This window comes from Chionomys nivalis, chromosome 1 (assembly GCF_950005125.1).
Source record: "Chionomys nivalis chromosome 1, mChiNiv1.1, whole genome shotgun sequence".
NCBI classification, from domain to species: domain Eukaryota; kingdom Metazoa; phylum Chordata; class Mammalia; order Rodentia; family Cricetidae; genus Chionomys; species Chionomys nivalis.
Genome location: NC_080086.1, coordinates 154,089,458 through 154,108,198, shown reverse-complemented (window position 1 = coordinate 154,108,198; position 18,741 = coordinate 154,089,458). Strand labels below are relative to the sequence as shown.

General features: G+C 44.0%; 1 protein-coding gene across 9 annotated transcripts in view; it reads right to left on the bottom strand.

The window, feature by feature from the left end:
• The window catches only part of Dnajb6 (DnaJ heat shock protein family (Hsp40) member B6), a 52,131-nt gene extending 39,457 nt beyond the window's left edge, over positions 1-12,674 (bottom strand). For 7 of the 9 annotated variants that reach the window (XM_057768798.1, XM_057768775.1, XM_057768807.1 and 4 more), the window contains exons 1-2: positions 12,558-12,674; positions 661-751 (exon numbers count right to left, since the gene is read on the bottom strand). In XM_057768798.1, coding sequence (XP_057624781.1) covers positions 661-725 — 65 coding nt within the window. In that variant the 5' untranslated portion in view covers positions 726-751; positions 12,558-12,674. Of the gene's footprint in view, positions 1-660; positions 752-11,193; positions 11,213-12,086; positions 12,470-12,557 lie in introns of those variants that run through there. The other 2 variants (XM_057768782.1, XM_057768791.1) reach the window with 2 other exon arrangements.
• Between the last annotated feature and the right edge of the window lie 6,067 nt (positions 12,675-18,741).

Sequence of the window (18,741 nt, the reverse complement as noted above, 5' to 3'; positions counted from 1 at the left end):
CACTGGTAATAGAACTTAGATAAACACATCAATGGGGTGCTGCTCTAATTAAATTAATTGATGTGGGAAGACTAGGGACAGCATCATTCCATAGGCAGAAGCCCTAAACTGCAGATGATTCAAGCTGAGCACACCAAGAACACAGCTATCTACACAACCATCCATAGCTGTGGGTCCTGCCATGACACTCCCCAGTGATGGACTATGAGAGTTATATCCTGAAAGAAACTGCTTTCTAATGTTTATTTCAGGATGTTCCATCACAAACAAAAATAAACTACAACACGGAGACTCAACTGGAAACAAACCAACCTTTTGAAACATCATAGTGAAGAATTTCAGATAGAGTTCAGCAGAAACAACAGGCCTGGGCTGGAATTGGGGGTGGGAGCATGCCTCTAGCATGGAAATGCAAATGTTCTTATTTCAACACAGTCTGAGTTACCAAGTTTTTCTTTCTCACCCACGTATGTATGTGTGTATACATGCATGTGAGGTCAACCTAAGAACCATCCACCTTCTTTAAAAAATAAAAACCGTTCACACAAAAAATAAACATAGTTTTTAAAAGGAAAATAAAAGGTTTAGTGGCTGACACGAGTTATATTATCCAATAACAAACCATGGTACAGAATTATCATTTCAGAAATGAACACTTACGCCTTTTTAATGTCCTCAGGTGAGGCATGTCTCTGCACGCCCAGAACTTCATAGTAATCCACCATGTTTTAACAGATTGTTGGAACAAATCCTGAAAAAAAAAAAAAAGAGAGGTTCATAACACTGTCCAATCACAGTGGAAAGTGAAAGAACAGGTAAGAAGTGATTCCTTCCCACCACCTACTGGCCAAGAAAGAACTTCTGGTAGCCACCCACTAGCCCATATGTGTAGGGTAGGACCTTGTCCAGAAACTGTGTTTGAGAAGAATCATTTGCAGCTGGGCGGTGGCAGCCCCTACCTGTGTAGTCGAGGCAGGTGAATCCCTGTGAGGTCAAGACCAGTCTAGTCTACAAAGTGAGTTCCAGGTCAACGAGAGCTATTAAACAGATAAACCCTGGGGGGAGGGGGGGACACGAACAACGGACACTCACACTTTTAATCGCAGTACTTGGGAGGCAGAGGCAATAGGATCTCTCAGTTCAATGCCAGCCTGGTCTATGGAGCAAATTCCAGGACAGGGATACATAGAGAAAGCTTATTCTGTTGGGGGGAAAAGGGGGAGAAGTGTTGGTCATTCTCAAAAAAATCTATATAGAAGAAAAAATGCTTGGAAATGACCCAACAGCCTCAGTTATGATATGAAAAGGTTACTAGGCTCTGAGGCTAAGATCAGGCGTCACTTGAACAAAGGACTGGCTGCATGTGCTTTCCTAGACCACAATACACTTTGAGGAGATTTGGTTAATTCCCTCCTCTGATTGAGTTCCTGTACAAGGCATTAGTTAAGACTGGAAGGAAGAACACACTATCCCTGCACTGAGAAGTACCCTTCCTCAGACCTCTCTCATGGAAATGGCAGCAGTCCTTGGATGCAGTTACCCAGAAAAGAACATGTTTGACCAGTCATAAGTAACTATTCTGTCCAGTACTCAACTACCAAACCAACACACAACACTGCCCTAATGCTATCCTACAGACTGTGCCTTCATCTGACAGCCAGGAACTGAGCACAGCTTTCCTGACCTGCAGATTCTTCCTGCCTGGTCTCCACAGAGCAGCACTTCTAACTACCTCTAGTATGTGCTCTCTCACTGCTCTTGAACACTGCAAGTCACGTGATCACTCTCTCCAGAAATAACCGCTCAGGGCCCAGCCACTTCTTTCAGAGTTTCTTCCTGGTGTCTAGGACAGCTCCAGGTAACCCAATGTCCTCTTCTTGCCTATGGGTGTTGGCACACACCCACAAAAATAAAGCATGGCATAGTACCACACCTTTAATCCCAGGTACTTGGGTGCCAACTGAGCCATTTACCAATCCCCAAATTTCCCATGTGTATACCTCTACTGTCTGAATTGAGAAAGCCAACCACAACTCCCTTGTGCAATTCTTGTTCTAATTTTTTAGTGATTTCTTTTTATTTTTCATGTGCTTTGGTGTTCTACTTGCATGTATGTCTGTGTGAGGGTGTCAGATATCCTGGAACTGAAGCATGTAGGTGCTGGGAAATAAACCAGGGTTCTGGAGAACAAACAGTGCTCTTAACCACTGGGCCATTTCTCCAGCACTGTTTTGTTTTGTTTTTTTCCAAACGGAATTTCTCTGTGTAGCCCCAGCTACCCTTGAATTCTTTGTAGAACAGGCTAGCTAGCCTCAAGCGCAGAGATCCACCTGCCTCTACCTCTTCCTCCCAAGTGTTGGGATTAAATACTCCTTATGTAATGCAATTCTTATTCAACATGTATAGACTAATTTTAACTAATTCTAACTGCTGTTTTTAGGGAGAGGAAAGCAGCAGCTACTGTTGAGAGCCTGTAGGTAATATAATTCCTCAAAGGGCTATCACCCTCAGAAAGGAAAACAAGATAAATTTCCAAGAATCTTCAGAAAATATAAGATCATGAAAAACAGCTTTGACATTCAGAATGGAAAAGCAGAATCTAGCCAGGCAGTGGTGGTGCACGCCTTTAATCCCAGCACTCAAGAGGCAGAGGCAGGCAGATCTCTGTGAGTTCGAGGCCAGCCTGGTCTACAAGAGCTAGTTCCAGGACAGGAACAAAAAAAAAAAAGCTACGGAGAAACCCTGTTTCGAAAATCCAAAAAAAAAAGGAACTTGTCCTAAGGAAGACCCACAGGTTGGCCCAATTCTACAAGAGGATATTTCACTGACGCTAGCCTGCCAAGATACACATCAAATAAGTACTCATGACTAATACTAAGACATATTATTCTACAATGTGAACTCTCAAAGTTGATCCACTTAGGATGAATTTAAACTAACCAAACCAAATTAATAAAATACTAAAATGTTATCCAATAGCCAAATATACGGTGGACATTAGCAGGGAGCAAGTGTTATTCTATTTGAATCCAAAACACCCCACCAAAAGCCCCTTCCCAATGTACTGTCCCCCAAATGTCTGAAACTCAAATGTCAAAGCTCAGCCAGACAGCGCTAGTTCCAGGACAGCCAGGGCTAACGAGAAACCTGTCTCAAAAAATGAAAAGATAGAAACAACCTAAATGCCCTTTGATCAAAGAACGGATCAGAAAAATGTGGTACATTTACACAATGGAATACCACACAGCAGAAAAAAATAACGACAGCTTGAATTTTGCAGGAAAATGGATGGAACTAGAAAACATTATTTTGAGTGAGGTAACCCAGCCACAGAAAGACAATTATCACATGTACTCACTCATAGGTAGCTTTTAAATATAAAGCAAAGAAAGCCAGCCTACAAACCACAATCCCAGAGCACTTAGACAACAATGCTAGCAGAGACTTATATAGATCTACATGGGAAGAAAAAAGTAGAAAAAGACAAGATTTCCTGAGTAAATTGGGAGCAGAGAAAAATGGTAGAGCTCAATAAATAAATTTTTAAAAAATTAAAAGGGGGCCGGGCGATGGTGGCGCACGCCTTTAATCCCAGCACTCGGGAGGCAGAGGCAGGCGGATCTCTGTGAGTTCAAGACCAGCCTGGTCTACAGAGCTAGTTCCAGGACAGGCTCCAAAGCCACAGAGAAACCCTGTCTCGAAAAACCAAAAAAAAAAAAAAAAAAAAAAAAATTAAAAGGGGGAAAGAAGCCGGGCAGTGGTGGTGCACGCCTTTAATCCCAGCACTTGGGAGGCAGAGGCAGGCGGATCTCTGTGAGTTTGAGGCCAGCCTGGTCTACAAGAGCTAGTTCCAGGACAGGCTCCAAAACCAGAGAAACCCTGTCTCAAAAAACCAAAATAAATAAATAAATAAATAAAATAAAATAACTTCTGGAGGCATCACAATCCCTGACTTCAAACTCTACTAAAGAGCTACAGTACTGAAAACAGCCTGGTATTGGCATAAGAACAGACAGGAGGACCAATGGAACCGAAGACCCAGGTATCAATCCACACATCTTCGAACACTTGATTTTTGACAAAGAAGCAAAAAATATCAAATGGGGAAAAAAAAGCATTATTTAACAAGTGGTGCTGGCCTAACTGGATATCAACATGTACAAAAATGAAAATAAACCCTTATCCATCACCATGCACAAAACTCAAGTCCAAATGGATCAAAGACCTCAACATAGCCGGGCAGTGGTGGCGCACGCCTTTAATCCCAGCACTCGGGAGGCAGAGGCAGGCGGATCTCTGTGAGTTCGAGACCAGCCTGGTCTACAAGAGCTAGTTCCAGGACAGGCTCCAAAACCACAGAGAAACCCTGTCTCAAAAAAAACCAAAAAAAAAAAGACCTCAACATAAAGCCAGCCACACTGAACGTTATAGAAGAGAAAGTGGAAAGCACACTTAAACACATTGGCACAGGGAACCACTTCCTAAATAGAACCCCAGCAGCACAGACACTGAGAGAAACAATAAATGGGACCTCCTGAAACTGTAAAGATTCTGTAAATCAAAGGACACGGTCAACAAGACAAAACGACAGCCTACAGAATGGGAAAAGATCTTCACTAACCCCACATCAGACAGAGGTCTGATCTCCTAAATATACAAAGAACTTAAGAAATTGGACACCAAAAGATCACATAATCCAATAAAAAAAAAAATGGAGTACAGCCGGGCGATGGTGGCGCACGCCTTTAATCCCAGCACTCGGGAGGCAGAGGCAGGCGGATCTCTGTGAGTTCAAGGCCAGCCTGGTCTACAGAGCTAGTTCCAAGACAGGCTCCAAAGCCATAGAGAAACCCTGTCTCGAAAAACCAAAAAAAAAAAAAAAAACAATGGAGTACAGACCTACACAGAGAATTCTCAACAGAAGAATCTAAGATGGCTGAAAGACACTTAAGGAAATGTTCAACATCCTTAGTCATCAGAGAAATGCAAATCAAAACAACTCTGAGATTCCATCTTACACCTGTAAGAATGGCCAAGATCAAAAACACTGATGATAACTTATGCTGGTGAGGTTGTGGGGTAAAGGGAACACTTCTGCATTGCTGGTAGGAGTACAAACTGGTACAGCCCCTTTGGATGTCAGTGTGGCGATTTCTCAGAAAATTTGGAAACAACCTTCCTCAAGACCCAGTAATATCACTTTTGTGTTTATCCAAAGGGTGCTCAATTGTGCCAAAGGACATGTGCTCAACTGTGTTCATAGCAGCTTTGTTTGTCATAGCCAGAGAAAAATGTAGAGCTCAATAAGTATCAATAAAAAAAAAACACTCTGATGGTAGGATTCCAGGTAAAGTAAATTATAAAGATTTTGTTTTATTTTTAACTTATGTATGAGTGCAGGTGCCTAAGGAGGCCAGAAGTTGAATGTCTGGGCGTTTAAGTTACAGGTACTTGTGAGCTGGGTGTGGGTGCCAGGAAGTGAACTCAGATGCTCTGCAACAACAGCACCAGCTAACTGTGCCGCTGCTCCAGCCCTAAAGTAAGAAAATATTAGTGGGTTGGGCGGTTGGTGGCGCATGCCTTTAATCCCAGCAAGGCCAGCATGGTCTATGAGGTGAGTTCCAGGAGGGGCTCCAAAGTCACAGAGAAACCCTATCTCAAAAAAAAAAAAAAATAGTGAGTTCCAGGACAGCTAGGGGCTGTATTATACGAAGAAACCCTGCCTTAAAAAAAAAAGAAAAAGAAAAGAAAAAAGAAGTTTTATCCAGGTCACCAACAAAAATAGCTGTCTTCCTTCCCCACAAAGGAAGATCAACACTGAAAAAGAATAAGGCAATTCAAGAACATATCCCCTACAGACTCTCAGTCATCTTTTCTCATTTTTTCCCCTTTTTCCTTGTTTTTGGTTTTTACAGGCAGGGTTTTGCTGTGTAGCACTGGCTGTCCTGGAACACCCTCTGTAGACCAGGCTGGGAGAGATCCACCTGCCTCTGCCTCTCAAGTGCTGGGTCTAAAGAGGGAAGCCACCACCACCCTATCTTCTCTTTAAAAAAGGAACAAAGTAGGCCAGATGTGGTGGTAAACATCTTTAAACCCAGCATTCTGGAAGCAAAAGTAAAGGAATATTTGAGTTCGAGGCTAGCGTATTTTACATAGCAAGTTCCAGCACAGCCAGGGCTTCATAGAGACCCTGCCTCCAAAAGCAAAAAAAAAAATAATAATATAATCCCAGCACTCGGGAGGTAGAGGCAGGCGGATCTCTGTGAGTTCGAGACCAGCCTGGTCTACAAGAGCTAGTTCCAGAACAGGCTCCAAAACCACAGAGAAACCCTGTCTCGAAAAACCCAAAAAAAAAAAATAATAATAATAATAATAATAACAATAATAAATTTTACTAGGCATGGTGGAAGGCGTCTTTAATCTAAGCACCTGGAAGGCAATTATGTGTTCCAAAGTAAGCCAAGTATACATTTCAACTACAGGTCAGCCAGCACTACACAGTAAGAACCCATTTCAGAACAAAAATAATTTAAAGTCACAAAGGAGGTTCAATTTATGTTAAGGCATTACACAAACTTAATACAGTACTATTTGCTTGACAGAATAGACCTAAGAGGTAAATATGAAGCAAGCCAGGTAAGGCCGGCCTATAAAAAGCTAGTACCTAGGAGGGGTGGATTTCCAAGCCATGGAAACATTAAAACAGTAACTCTCAGTCTAGAAGGTATGTAATCAAAGTTACTCAAAAGGTTTAGAAACAACTTTTGAGAGCAATCTGAACAACTTAATAAGACCCTGTCTCAAAGCTTACCACAGGGGAAAAAAATCCTGGAGTTAGGAGGTAGGGATGTGGTAGAGGGAGATTCCTAGATCATTAAAGTAGCTGCCAAGCAAGCAGTTAGAACTGAGTTCAGACCCTCAGCATCCACATTTACAGTGGCAGTCCTGGAGGCAGACACATACAGCCAACTGTTGGTTCAGTGGAAGACCTTTATCCAAGAAAAAAAAATACTGAAAGCAATGTGGACACCCAATGGCCACCTCTGGCCTGCACAATCACAAACACACACCCACATGCAGCTTTTATCAGGTCCTCATTTTAGTCTCCTATGTCATTCCCCTTCCCCCCCAAAAATAAAAATTTCACAGGGGACAAATGTCACATGCTGTGTAAGGAAACCACCCTTCTGCAGGCTCAACATTCCTAAAATACTCAAGCATTTTATACAACACAGTCCAGCAGTGTTGAAGCCAGAAGCAATGGCCTTTGTTTATTCAGAATCCCGATAGGGTCCTTATGACTTGGATTTAGAAAGTCACTTTAAGAGAAAGTCAGGCTATAGCCAAATAGCTTTAGAAATAGATATAACTGAAACCTCCTGGATGAACACTGTGATCCTAGGAGATAAAGTATTTTTAGCATTTTGCATTCTCAGGTAGCAAAGTAATAAGGAAGTAGTCAAGTGTGATCTTCCTTAACTATCCAAAAGTCTGACAAAACACCTTATATTCACAGCATTATTATCTAATAAAAACAAAATTCCTAAGCCAGACATGGTGGTACACTCCTTTATTTTTTATTTATTTTATTTATTTATTTATTTATTTATTTATTTATTTTGGTTTTTCGAGACAGGGTTTCTCTGTGGTTTTGGAGCCTGTCCTGGAACTAGCTCTTGTAGACCAGGCTGGTCTTGAACTCACATAGATCCACCTGCCTCTGCCTCCCAAGTGCTGGGATTGGTACACTCCTTTAATATCATCACTTGGGAGACAGAGAGAGACTGGAGGACATCTGTGAACTTGAGGCTAGCCCTGTTCAGCCAGGACTACAGAGACCCTTTCTCAAAAAAAAAAAAAAAAAAAAAAAAAATCCAAGCCAGGCAGTGGTGGTGTCTTTTTATTCCCAGCACTCAGGAGGCAGAGGCAGGCAGACCTGTGTGAGTCTGAGGCCAGCCTGGTCTGCAGAGTGAGTTCCAGGACAGCTAAGGTTACACTAAGAAACCCTGTTTGAAAACATCCTTTAAAAAAAAAAAAAAAAAAAAAAGGGAGGGAGGGAGGGAGAAGGAAGGATGAATTCCTACCAGCTGACTTATATACTAAATCAGTTTCCAGGCTTTCAGTTTTCCTTTTTAAACAGAGTTGAAGTTTAAAGGATTTTAACAGTTTTAAGTATGCTTGGGGAGCACTCAGAAAGCAAAGTACCGGCTTGCAATACAGCAGTCACAGGAGAAAATGGCCCATTTCTCCCTCCTAGCAGATATTACTGAGGGGGGGGCACACATGGCATCCAGAACTTTAAGAAATCAATTCTCTTTCCACCCCATGTTAGTCCCAGGAATCAAACTCTAGTCCTCAGGCTGTGGTCGCTTTACCTGCCGAATCATTTCACTAGCCCAATATTATTATTTGTCTCGTTCTTTTTCATCAGCTAACTGTCCGTCTCAATAACCTCGTGTTTTTGCTTATTCTCTTAATGAAGTAGGGGGTCTCACTCTAGAGGCCTAAATGGCCTCTGCCTAATAGTCTCCAGCTGTACCCTCTTAAATACTAGAATTACAGACCCACATTGACCTTGTTTTTATTCCCGAGGTTAAATAAACTCTCTTAAAGTCTTTCTGTGAGAAAAAAAGCAGAACATTTAATTGCCACTCTAATCCCGCCTACACACTCAACATATGCAACTGCAGGCCTTTCACCACCAGATGGTGTCCTGCGTGAATTTAACCAGCCTTAACATAGGACCACTTGAAAGTCAAGTCTTTAAGACTACTGCAAAGCTGGACATAGTGATACACACCATGTATGCCAGCAGCTTTGAGAAAGATAGAGGCAGAGGAATCCAAGGTTATCCTTCACTACAGAATGTGTTCCAGACCAGCCTGAAGTACCTGAGACCCTCTATCTAAAACAAAGGAGGAAAATCAAGTAGAAAAGTTGATTCTATTATATTCACTTGCTCTTTGGGAAAGTATCAGAAGTGATCTGAGAGTGTTTGAACATCCTTAAGCATTAAACAATGTAAAAGACACACTGTCATACCAGGTATCTAGTGGACAGTATCTTCTTCAAAACTCTTGGGATGTGCTAAACTGGACTGACCCTAATCTGGGTTTTGCATTTGCTGGATGAAAAAAAGAGTTGTTATGGGCCCAATGCTGCTGGTTTAAACAGGAAAATGGTACTATCACTTAATACTAACAAGCCTGCTTAAAAAGTGGAATCACTATTCAGAGGAACTCCTAGTTCAGTCTTAACAGTAAGCAAGAATACTCAACACTCCAGCATACTATTTGTCCTTAACACAAATACCTCATACATCTAACGCTGGCATCAATAACAACAAAGATAAATAGTTTGTTTCGGTTCTTCAAGATAGGGTTTCTCTGTGTAGCTATGGCTGGTCTACAATGTACTCTGTAGACCAGGATAGCTTTGAACTTCTCTGCCTCCGGGAGTGCTATGATTAAAGGCAGTTTTGCATTTTTTTTTTTTTTTTGGTCTGTTTGTTTCTTGGTTGTTTTGTTTTGATTTTTGAGGTAAGGTCTCACTACACATAGATCTGGCTGACTTGAAACACAGGAAACTTGCCTGGATCTGTCTCAAGCAATAATTTCTTTTTTTTCCAAGATGGTTTCTTTGTGTATGGCTGTCCTGAATTCCATCTGTAAACCAGGCCTTGAACTTATAGAGATGTGCCTGTCTCTGCCTCCCACTGCTGGAATGAAAGGTGTGTGTTACCAAAGTGTTCCACTCTAAAACTCAGTGATCTGGCCAGTGGTGGCGCACGCCTTTAATCCCAGCACTGGGGAGGCAGAGGCAGGCGATCTGTTGAGTTCGAGGTCAGCCTGGTCTACAGAGCTAGTTCCAGGACAACTAGAGCTGTTACACAGAGAAACCCTGTCTTGAAAAATAAAACAAAAAATGATATGATTCCATCTTCCACTGCACAAAACCAACTTAAAAAGCCAACTTCTCACTTGGGAGGCAGATGCAGGCGGATCTCTGTGAGTTCAAGACCAACCTGGTCTACAAGAGCTAGTTCCAGGACAGGCTCCAAAACCACAGAGAAACCCTGTCTCGAAAAAACAAAAAAACAAACAAACATAAAAAGCCAACTTCTCCAGGTGGCAGAGAAAGGGAAATCTCTGTGAGTTCGAGGCTAGCCTTAGTCTACAGAGCCAGTTGCAGGACAGCCAGGACCATTAAACAGAGAAACCCTGTCTTGAAAAAAAGGAGGGAGGGAGGGAGGGAGGCAGGCCAGGCAGGCAGGCAGGCACGCAGGCCAATTACTCAGGCTATGAAGTTGGGTTAGCTGGCCAAATAGTTAGGTTCCATAAGTCTGGCAACTTCCTTCTACCCCAGTAAGGCATGAAAGGAGAAAATTGACTCCTACAGTTGTACTCTGGGCCAGGCATGGGAGAATAACCCAGCTGCTAAAAAGTGAAGCCTATAGCAAAGACAAAAGAGAGGAAGAAGAAAAATAAAGTAGGGGATGGTAGCGCACACCTTAATCCCAGCACTTGGTAGGCGGAGGCTGAGTCAAACTGATCACTGAGTTCCAAGGCTACACAGTGAGACACTGAAGTCGTTAAAAAAAAAAAAGCACTCAAGTTCAGATCCGGTACTGTAGATACACACACACACACACACACACACAGAAGGTTGGTACTAACAGGAGACGCATGTGAGAGAAATGTATGAAGGAGTTCCACTATTGTGCCATAGCATGCATATTTCAAATACACACACAAATCAAAGGATTTTAAAAGCCAATCTGGGGGCTGGAGAGATGGCTCAGAGGTTAAGAGCACAGGCTGGTCTTCCAGAGGTCCTGAGTTCAATTCCCAGCAACCACATGGTGGCTCACAACCATCTGTAATGAGATCTGGTGCCCTCCATGCCAGAACACTGTATAATAAATCTTTAAAAAAAAAAAAAGCCAACCTGGCCGGTACGGTGGGGCACCCTTTAGTTACAGCACAGAGGCAGGGGCAGGCAAATCTGCGTTCAATACAGAGCAAGTTGCAGGACAGCCAAGGTTATACAGAATTCCTGTCTCAAAACACATACATACACACACACACACACACACACACGGCCAATTCCTCCTTCAGAGATCTGCCTGTGCAAATCAGCGACAGGAGAGAAAACTTCCTCCACAAACTGTTGTAGCACATCACCCACCCATACCTGCGCAAAAGGAGCACTTCTTCCCAAACTTCTTATTTTCTGATTCCAAGGCTCCACACGCAGTTCAATACAAGTGCCTGCACTGCTCACAGCCGTAGTGATCACACACCAGAGGCCAATTCTCCCTGTGGTCGTGACACCCCAAAGAGAAGAGGGGAAGAGTCCCGGAACACATGTGCCCAATTCCTTTTAGGTACCTTTAAGTCTGGTGTAAGGTTTATTTCACAACCAACAGACTAAGTTCAAACGTCCAGGATGCATTTTCTTTGGGGCCGTTCCCTCCTCTGGCTGCTTTAAGTCTAACTTTTCTACCAAAGCAGTTGCCTTAAAGAAGTCCTGACTTCCCTAACAAGCAAAAAGTCCGAGTTCAATTCCCTAGATTACAGAGCCTAGAAAGAGGGGATACAGTGGAGTTACTAACCCTAAAATCTGACCACAAATCTATGGGTCCAATAAAGATATTAATAAAATTAATACCAATAAAGATATTAATAAAAACAAAGTGGGTGCACTGGACGGACACTCCCCACCTGCTTGGGCGTGCCTGAGGAGGTGGGCCCATCCCCTCCGTTCACTTTCTACAGTCCACACATAACTTCGGTAGACAAGCTTTTAAACTTCTGACAAAGAACCTATTCTGTAAAATAAAAATCGCCGTCTCCAATTTTTTTCTTCAAGACAATCTTATGGCTTGCAGTGTAGACTTCCCTTGTCTACACAACCGAAGGGAATTAAGACTTAATGTAAACTTCAGTTACATAAACTTTAGTTACATAAACCCACAGCAAATCTAACAGCAAACGGGTTTTGGAAGTAAACTGAGCCAGGTAGGTCACCTAGCAAACTTTCCAACAGTCCCAGGATGAGCTTGGAAACCTCCTCGGCCCTCCTACCCGGTCTCCTAGGCAGCCCGGGCCGGCGATCGCGCCTCCCATAGGAGTCTTGCTCTTCGCACGCCACCTGACCCCTTGCTTGCAGAATGTAGTGAGGACGCCAGAACAGGGTGACACCAGCCTCGCCGACTCCTGTGGCTCTGTGGCGGAGGTCGCGCGTGCCGGGCCCAACCGCCACTGCAGACCAAGGGAGCCAGAGGAGCTGGGATAGGCCTGATCCGGCACGGCAGACGCTTTCCACGGACCCAGTCTAGCCGCGGCCCAGACCAGGAACAACTTAGGCCTCAGGCCTAGACTCTAGCCCAAAGCTTGGACTGGAACCCGCTCGGCCCCGGCGAGCAGTCCCGGCCCCGCTGTCGGCCCGGCTTTCCTGCGCCCGTGTCCCAGGCGCCGAGCAGGTCACCCTATCCGCACCTCCCCTCTCCCGCCACGGCCAACCCTGCTCTCCACCCCGCTCCGCAAGGCCCTCACCGAGGACGCGGCGGCCGGCGAGGGGGGGGGGGGAGTCGGGCGGCCGGTCTCCTCGCGGCTCTGGCACAGCTGCGCTGGCGGCGGTGGCGGCGTCTCCTCGCGCTTTCCTTTCTCTCCTTTTCTCCAACAACAAACAGGAAGTGCGTCATGCGGTGGCGGCGCGGCGAAGTCAACTTCCGCCCGGACCTGAAGCCACGCATGTGCGCCAGCATTTGCCCTCTCGGGTTTACGTCGGGTTCCACAGCGGCAGTTTAGCTTTTGAAAGATTCCGCCAGCCTTCTACGGTGAAACTCAGGAAAGTCTCTCTACAGGCGAAGGCGGGAAAGTAGAGCGGGAAGAGCCATCCTGCGCTACCTCAGGGCCTGGAAGCCTCTGAAGCAGGTGGCGACTTGTGGGCGACCGTGAGTGACTGACCCGGGGGCCTGCGGTTGCCCTGAAGCAGACAGGGAGGAAGGACGCTCACAGCCCCGGCTGATGGAAACTGACCCAGAAAGTTCGGAGATAGCGATCAAAGATAGCTTAGTGTGACTCACACGGCTTATGGACGTGGAGAGTTATAGTCCCGAGGTTCGGTCAGTCCGACCAGCAGTCTCAATCCTTCTTAGTGTCCCTGTCCCCAGCCTTAATCACTTGGGGGCGTAAGAGGCCCCATCATTACCAGCGTGGAATGCCGACTAGAATCCAGAGTCTGATTTTCAACCACCTTCTCACCACACAGAATTTTCCCTTTGTTTTATTTTGTTGTTTTTCGAGAATGAATTTTCTTCCTCAGTGACATTGACCCCAAGGCCCTGCACGTGCTAAGCAAGCGTTTTACCCGTGAGCCCTATCCCCACCCTCTTTATTTTAAGACAGGGTGCCACGCCCCTGAATTTCCACCTCTGACCTTGAACTTTCCATCTCAAGACTGGAAAGTAACTGCGCTCGCTGGTTTTGCATTACTAACCTCAACCAAGCCCAGTTTACCTAAGATGCTAGACAGAAGGCATTTTGCACATTTCTGCTACTACTTCTGAGAAACAAGTAGTTCCAATGTGGCTTCCCCAACCCAGGCTCATTAGCCTAAAGACTCAACCTCCAAAACTAAACAATTGACCTTAGGGACGAAGGTCAACACCGCACTCAGTCGGCCTTCACTCTAACAAGAGTTCTGAATATTGGTGTTCATATAATGCCTTCATGAGCACAATATTGTTTTACTTTTCTTTTGTTAATGTGCCTACTGCCCATCTATATAATAGGCTTGTTAGATTAAAAATTACAACAGGTTGTTTTTGTAGACTTAAGCTTTTTCACTAGGGAAACAGACTGGGCTAAAATTCAAAATGGAATCACTGAGATCAAAAGTCAAACAGAAACTAAACTGTTACCTGTTCATGCTGGCTACTATCATGTCAATTTCTCACGAGCTAGAGTCATCAGAAAGAGGGAGTCACACTGAGAAAATGATCTGCTGTAGGCAACCTGTAGGACACTTTTTTAAAAATAATTCATTTTTGTTTTATGAACATCAATTGGTGTTTTGCCCACATGTATGTCTATGTGAGGGTGTCAGATCCTCTGGACTGGAATTTACATGCAGTTGTAAGTGGCTGTGTGTGTGTGTGTGTGTGTGTGTGTGTGTGTGTGTGTGTGTGTGTTTGTGTGCTGGGAATTGAACGTGGTTCCTCTGGAAGAGCAGCCAATGTTCTTAACTGCTAAGTCATCTCCAGCCCCAGGCATTTTTTTAATTAGTGATTGATGTGAGAGGGCCCAGCCCTTTGTGCATAGGGCCACCCTACTCACTTGGTTCTGTGTTCCCTAAGAAAGGACCTTGAGCAAGCCAGGACACAGCACTCCTACGTGACCTCTGTATCAGCTCTGCCTCCAATTAAACAGTGATGTGGAAATTTAAACCTAACAAACCCTTCCCCACCCTCACCCCCACCCCAAATTGCTTTGTCAGTGTGTTTCATCACAACAATAGTAGCCCTAACTAAGAAACTGCCCTCCCTAGAAAACAATTTCCCCAACTGGCCAGTTTCAATTGACGTAATAATAAAGTTACCTCTGTCTTTTAACCTCACTTTTACCTATAAATAGTCTTTCTATTGCTGGGTCTCCTAGGCTCATTGTGCTAGGAAAGTTACTTTGAAAGGCTGTGGCTTCGTTTTCTATTCCTTCTTTGGCCTTTCCTTGATCATCCCATCAAACACTACCAAAGGAAGCCTTGCCTGAATTGAATTGGAAACAAAGTCAGTTAAGATTGTGCTTGGGTGTGATGGCACACACCTAAAATCCCAGCATTCTGGAGCTATGTGAATCAGTCTCTGTCTCAAACATAATAATATTTTTTTTTTTTTTTTTTTTTTTTTGGTTTTTCGAGACAGGGTTTCTCTGTGGTTTTGGAGCCTGTCCTGGAACTAGCTCTTGTAGACCAGGCTGGCCTCGAACTCACAGAGATCCGCCTGCCTCTGCCTCCCGAGTGCTGGGATTAAAGGCGTACGTCACCACCGCCCGGCTCTCAAAAATAATAAGATTGTTAAGCCATGCTGTAGTTGAGATACTGGGTGATTAGGATACTGAAGTAGGAGGATTACCACAGGGTCAACCTGGACTACAGAGTTGAGACCCTGTCTCAAAAATAAGTGTAACCAGTAATGGTAGCCCACACCTTTAATCCCAACACTCAGGAGGCAGAAGAGGGTAGATTTCTGAGTTTGAGACCATGTCAAAAAAAAAAAAAGTAAACTATTGTAATGTGTACCTGTGAGTGAGCATTTGGAAGGCTGAGGCAGGAGAATCAGGAATTCAAAGGAAACTTGTGATGTCACGAAAAGAAAGATCATTGTAATTTTGCCCTCTGACAGTTAGTTCTAGAGACCTCAGGGTAAAGAAGCTTTTCTGTGTTGTCTTTCTCCAATAACATGTTCTCTTTGTAGACCACTGAAACACCCATTGTTGGTACTAATGTTTCTTCCTCAGTACCCTGCTCACAGAGGGGTGTGATTTAGTAGACAGGGTAGATGCCCTGTTGGGGAAGGAAAAATTCAGAGACCCTAGTACCCCTTCTTCACCAGTCAGACTTGGAGCAATAGATACCCAATAAAATAAAATTACCCCAGGACCCATGCTAGAGGGAAGCAAAGACAAGAAGAACTTCCCTCCCCGGATAGTATTATCCCACAGAGCGGCACATATGTAGTTAGCTCCTGACTTCAGTTCATCTTTTCTATAGCATTGTAACACTGCACAGAATAGGACAAGAGAAACTATTGGAGTCTTTCCAATTTGTCCAAGTTGCAGATAAATGCATTCATTATCCTGAATCGGGTTTAGAACCACACATCTGGCCTTTCAGCTCTTGGGATGTAGAGACAGAATAATATTCAAGCTTATTATCAGTTATATAGTGAGTTCCAGACCAGCCTGGGACACGAGCTCTGTCTCAAAAACTATATAACCACACACACACCACACACACACATCCTTCTGAATATATATTCACAGATATATATGAATGAAAAAGGAAAGTTTGATTAGAGTTTAAAAAGACCTGAGTGAGTCTGGAGAGATAGGTCAGTAGTTAAGAGCATTTGTTGTTCTTTTGTTTCTGAGACAGGGTTTCTCTGTAGCTGGAGCCCATCCTGGAACTCGCTCTGTAGACTAGGCTGGTCTCGAACTCACAGAGATCCACCTGTATCTGCCTCCCAAGTGCTGAGGTTAAGGCGTTTACTACCACAGCCCGGCACATTTGTTGTTCTTGCAGAGCACCTGGGTTCAATTCTCAGCACCCACAATGACAGGATCCCACAGGCACCAGACAGGCACTTAGTGCATACTCATACGTATGAACAAAACATTCATAAAGTAAATTTTTTTATTTAAAAGAGAAATCCCAGAGCAAGCAAGCTGTAAAAACTTAGCTGTTGCCGGGCGGTGGTGGCGCACGCCTTTAATCCCAGCACTCAGGAGGCAGAGGCAGGCGGATTTCTGTGAGTTCGAGGCCAGCCTGGTCTACAAAGGGAGTTCCAGGGAGGCTCCAAAGCTACAGAGAAACCCTGTCTCGAAAAACCAAAACAAAAAAACAAAAAAACTTAGCTGCTGCTCAAAGGCAGAGAATGGAGAAGAGAAGGTTTGGAAAATCATGCCATTTGAGCAGGCATAGGGATCAGACATACGGCCAACAAGCAGTCGTGTGGCAGGGAGGTAAACTTTAAAGAAAGTAAATTGTCGGGCATGGTGGCACAAGCCTTTATTCCCAGTACTCAGGAGGCAGATCTCCGTGAGTTTGAGGCTAGCCTGATCTACAGAGAGTTCCAGAGACGAGAGCTACACAGAGACAGGGAAAACATGCTTGGAAGAGGGATGGCTGGAGATGAAAAAGGAATGTTTGAGTTACATGGTTCTCAGTTATTCAAGAGTGGCTCACTTACAACCTTACATGTTTGTAGTCTGTAATCTGCCAAATTTCTTGGGGTTTTTTGGTTTTTACTTTTTTGTTTTTTTTTTGTTTTTTTTTTTTTTTTTTTGGTGGTGGTGGTAGTGGTGGATTGGTTTGGTTTGGTTTTTTGAGACAGGGTTTCTCTGTGTGTAGCTCTGGCCTCCTAGAACTCACTCTGTAGACCAGACTGGCCTGGAACTCATAGAGATCTGCTTGCCCCTACCTCCCAAGTGCTGGGATTAAAGGCCAAATTTCTGTTCTTAATTTCATTTGAAATATAAAGAAACTAGACTGGGACTAGTCTCCAACTCAGTGTGTGTGTACTTCCTGGGAGTTGAAAGCAGGGACTTTTTTAAATGCTAAGCAATTACCTTACCAATGAGCTTCAAAAAAAAAAAAAATTACCAGGCATAGTGATGCACACCTTCAGTCCCCAGTACTGAGAGGTAGAGGCAGGCAGACCTCCGTAAATTTGAAGCCAGCCTGGAATACACAATAAAATCCCCCACCCCCAAAAAAACATAAAAACAAAACAACAGGGGCTGGAGAGATGGCTCAGAGGGTAAGAGCATTGTCTGCTCTTCCAAAGGTCCTGAGTTCAATTCCCAGCAACCACATGGTGGCTCACAACCATCTGTAATGGGGTCTGGTGCCCTCTTCTGGCCTGCAGGCATACACACAGACAGAATATTGTATACATAATAAATAAATAAATAAATAAATATTAAAAAAAAAAAACATTTAAATCGGGCACAATGCTCTATTTTTTTTTCAATAGGTTAATAATGTCTATGCAGAAGGAGGAAATGACACAAGTATTTGTCATAATACAGCCTAAGATCATCTCATCAAGGACAAGGGTTTTCTCGCTATACTCAGTCACAATCACATGTCACCCTTTCTGCCAGCAGGTTGATGGGATTTTATTTCCATATGGGTGTTGATAGAACTATCACGTGACATTTCACATCCAAACAAGTCCCTTCCGTCACTGTAAGCTAATCTTGAGGTGCAGGTAGATGGATTTTAAATAGTTCAATGGCAGGAGAGCCGAAGATGGCCTCCTGTCCCCCTACAAAATGAATGAATGAATAAATAAAAAAAAATAATAAAATGCATAGATATCCGGTGCAAAACCAACCCCACCAAGAGCCTCCAACAGTGAGGGGAGAAAGGGTGTGAAGACTCAACACTAAACAAATGTGGTGTACATGAGTGAATTCGGATAGAAAGGAAGAGAAAAACTGCAGAGCTCACAATGAGAGTAAAGACACCATGGCTAATGTCACCCAGACAATGGAGGAAGGTAACAGCCACAGGAACCAGAAAGGACTCAGACTGAATGGAAAGTGTTTGCAGAGGAGACAGAGACAAAATACAAAAGCAAAGAACAGGCCTTGGACCAGGGAGTATTTGTCTTGACAAGCAGAGCTCCAACAGGGATGCCAGAAGGCAGACAGAAGGAAACAGAGTCCATCTTCCGGGTAGTAGAAACTCTGGATAGCTCACAGTGAGAAAAGCCAAACAATGACCAAGCTGCAGTTTCCAGAAGGATGGGTGGGGGACCCAGCTGTTCCCTAGGGTTCTCTTCCCTCATCTGTAAAGCAGGGATAATGGGTTTGGCTGAAGGTCACTTGCGTGTTTAGATCATTGCTAGACACTTACTCACACAGAGTAACTGCTGTATCCCTGGCCTCTGAACTCAGGAAAGGGAAGGTTAGCCCTGAGAAAGGTACCAGTGACAGGAGAGTTGGAGATAAA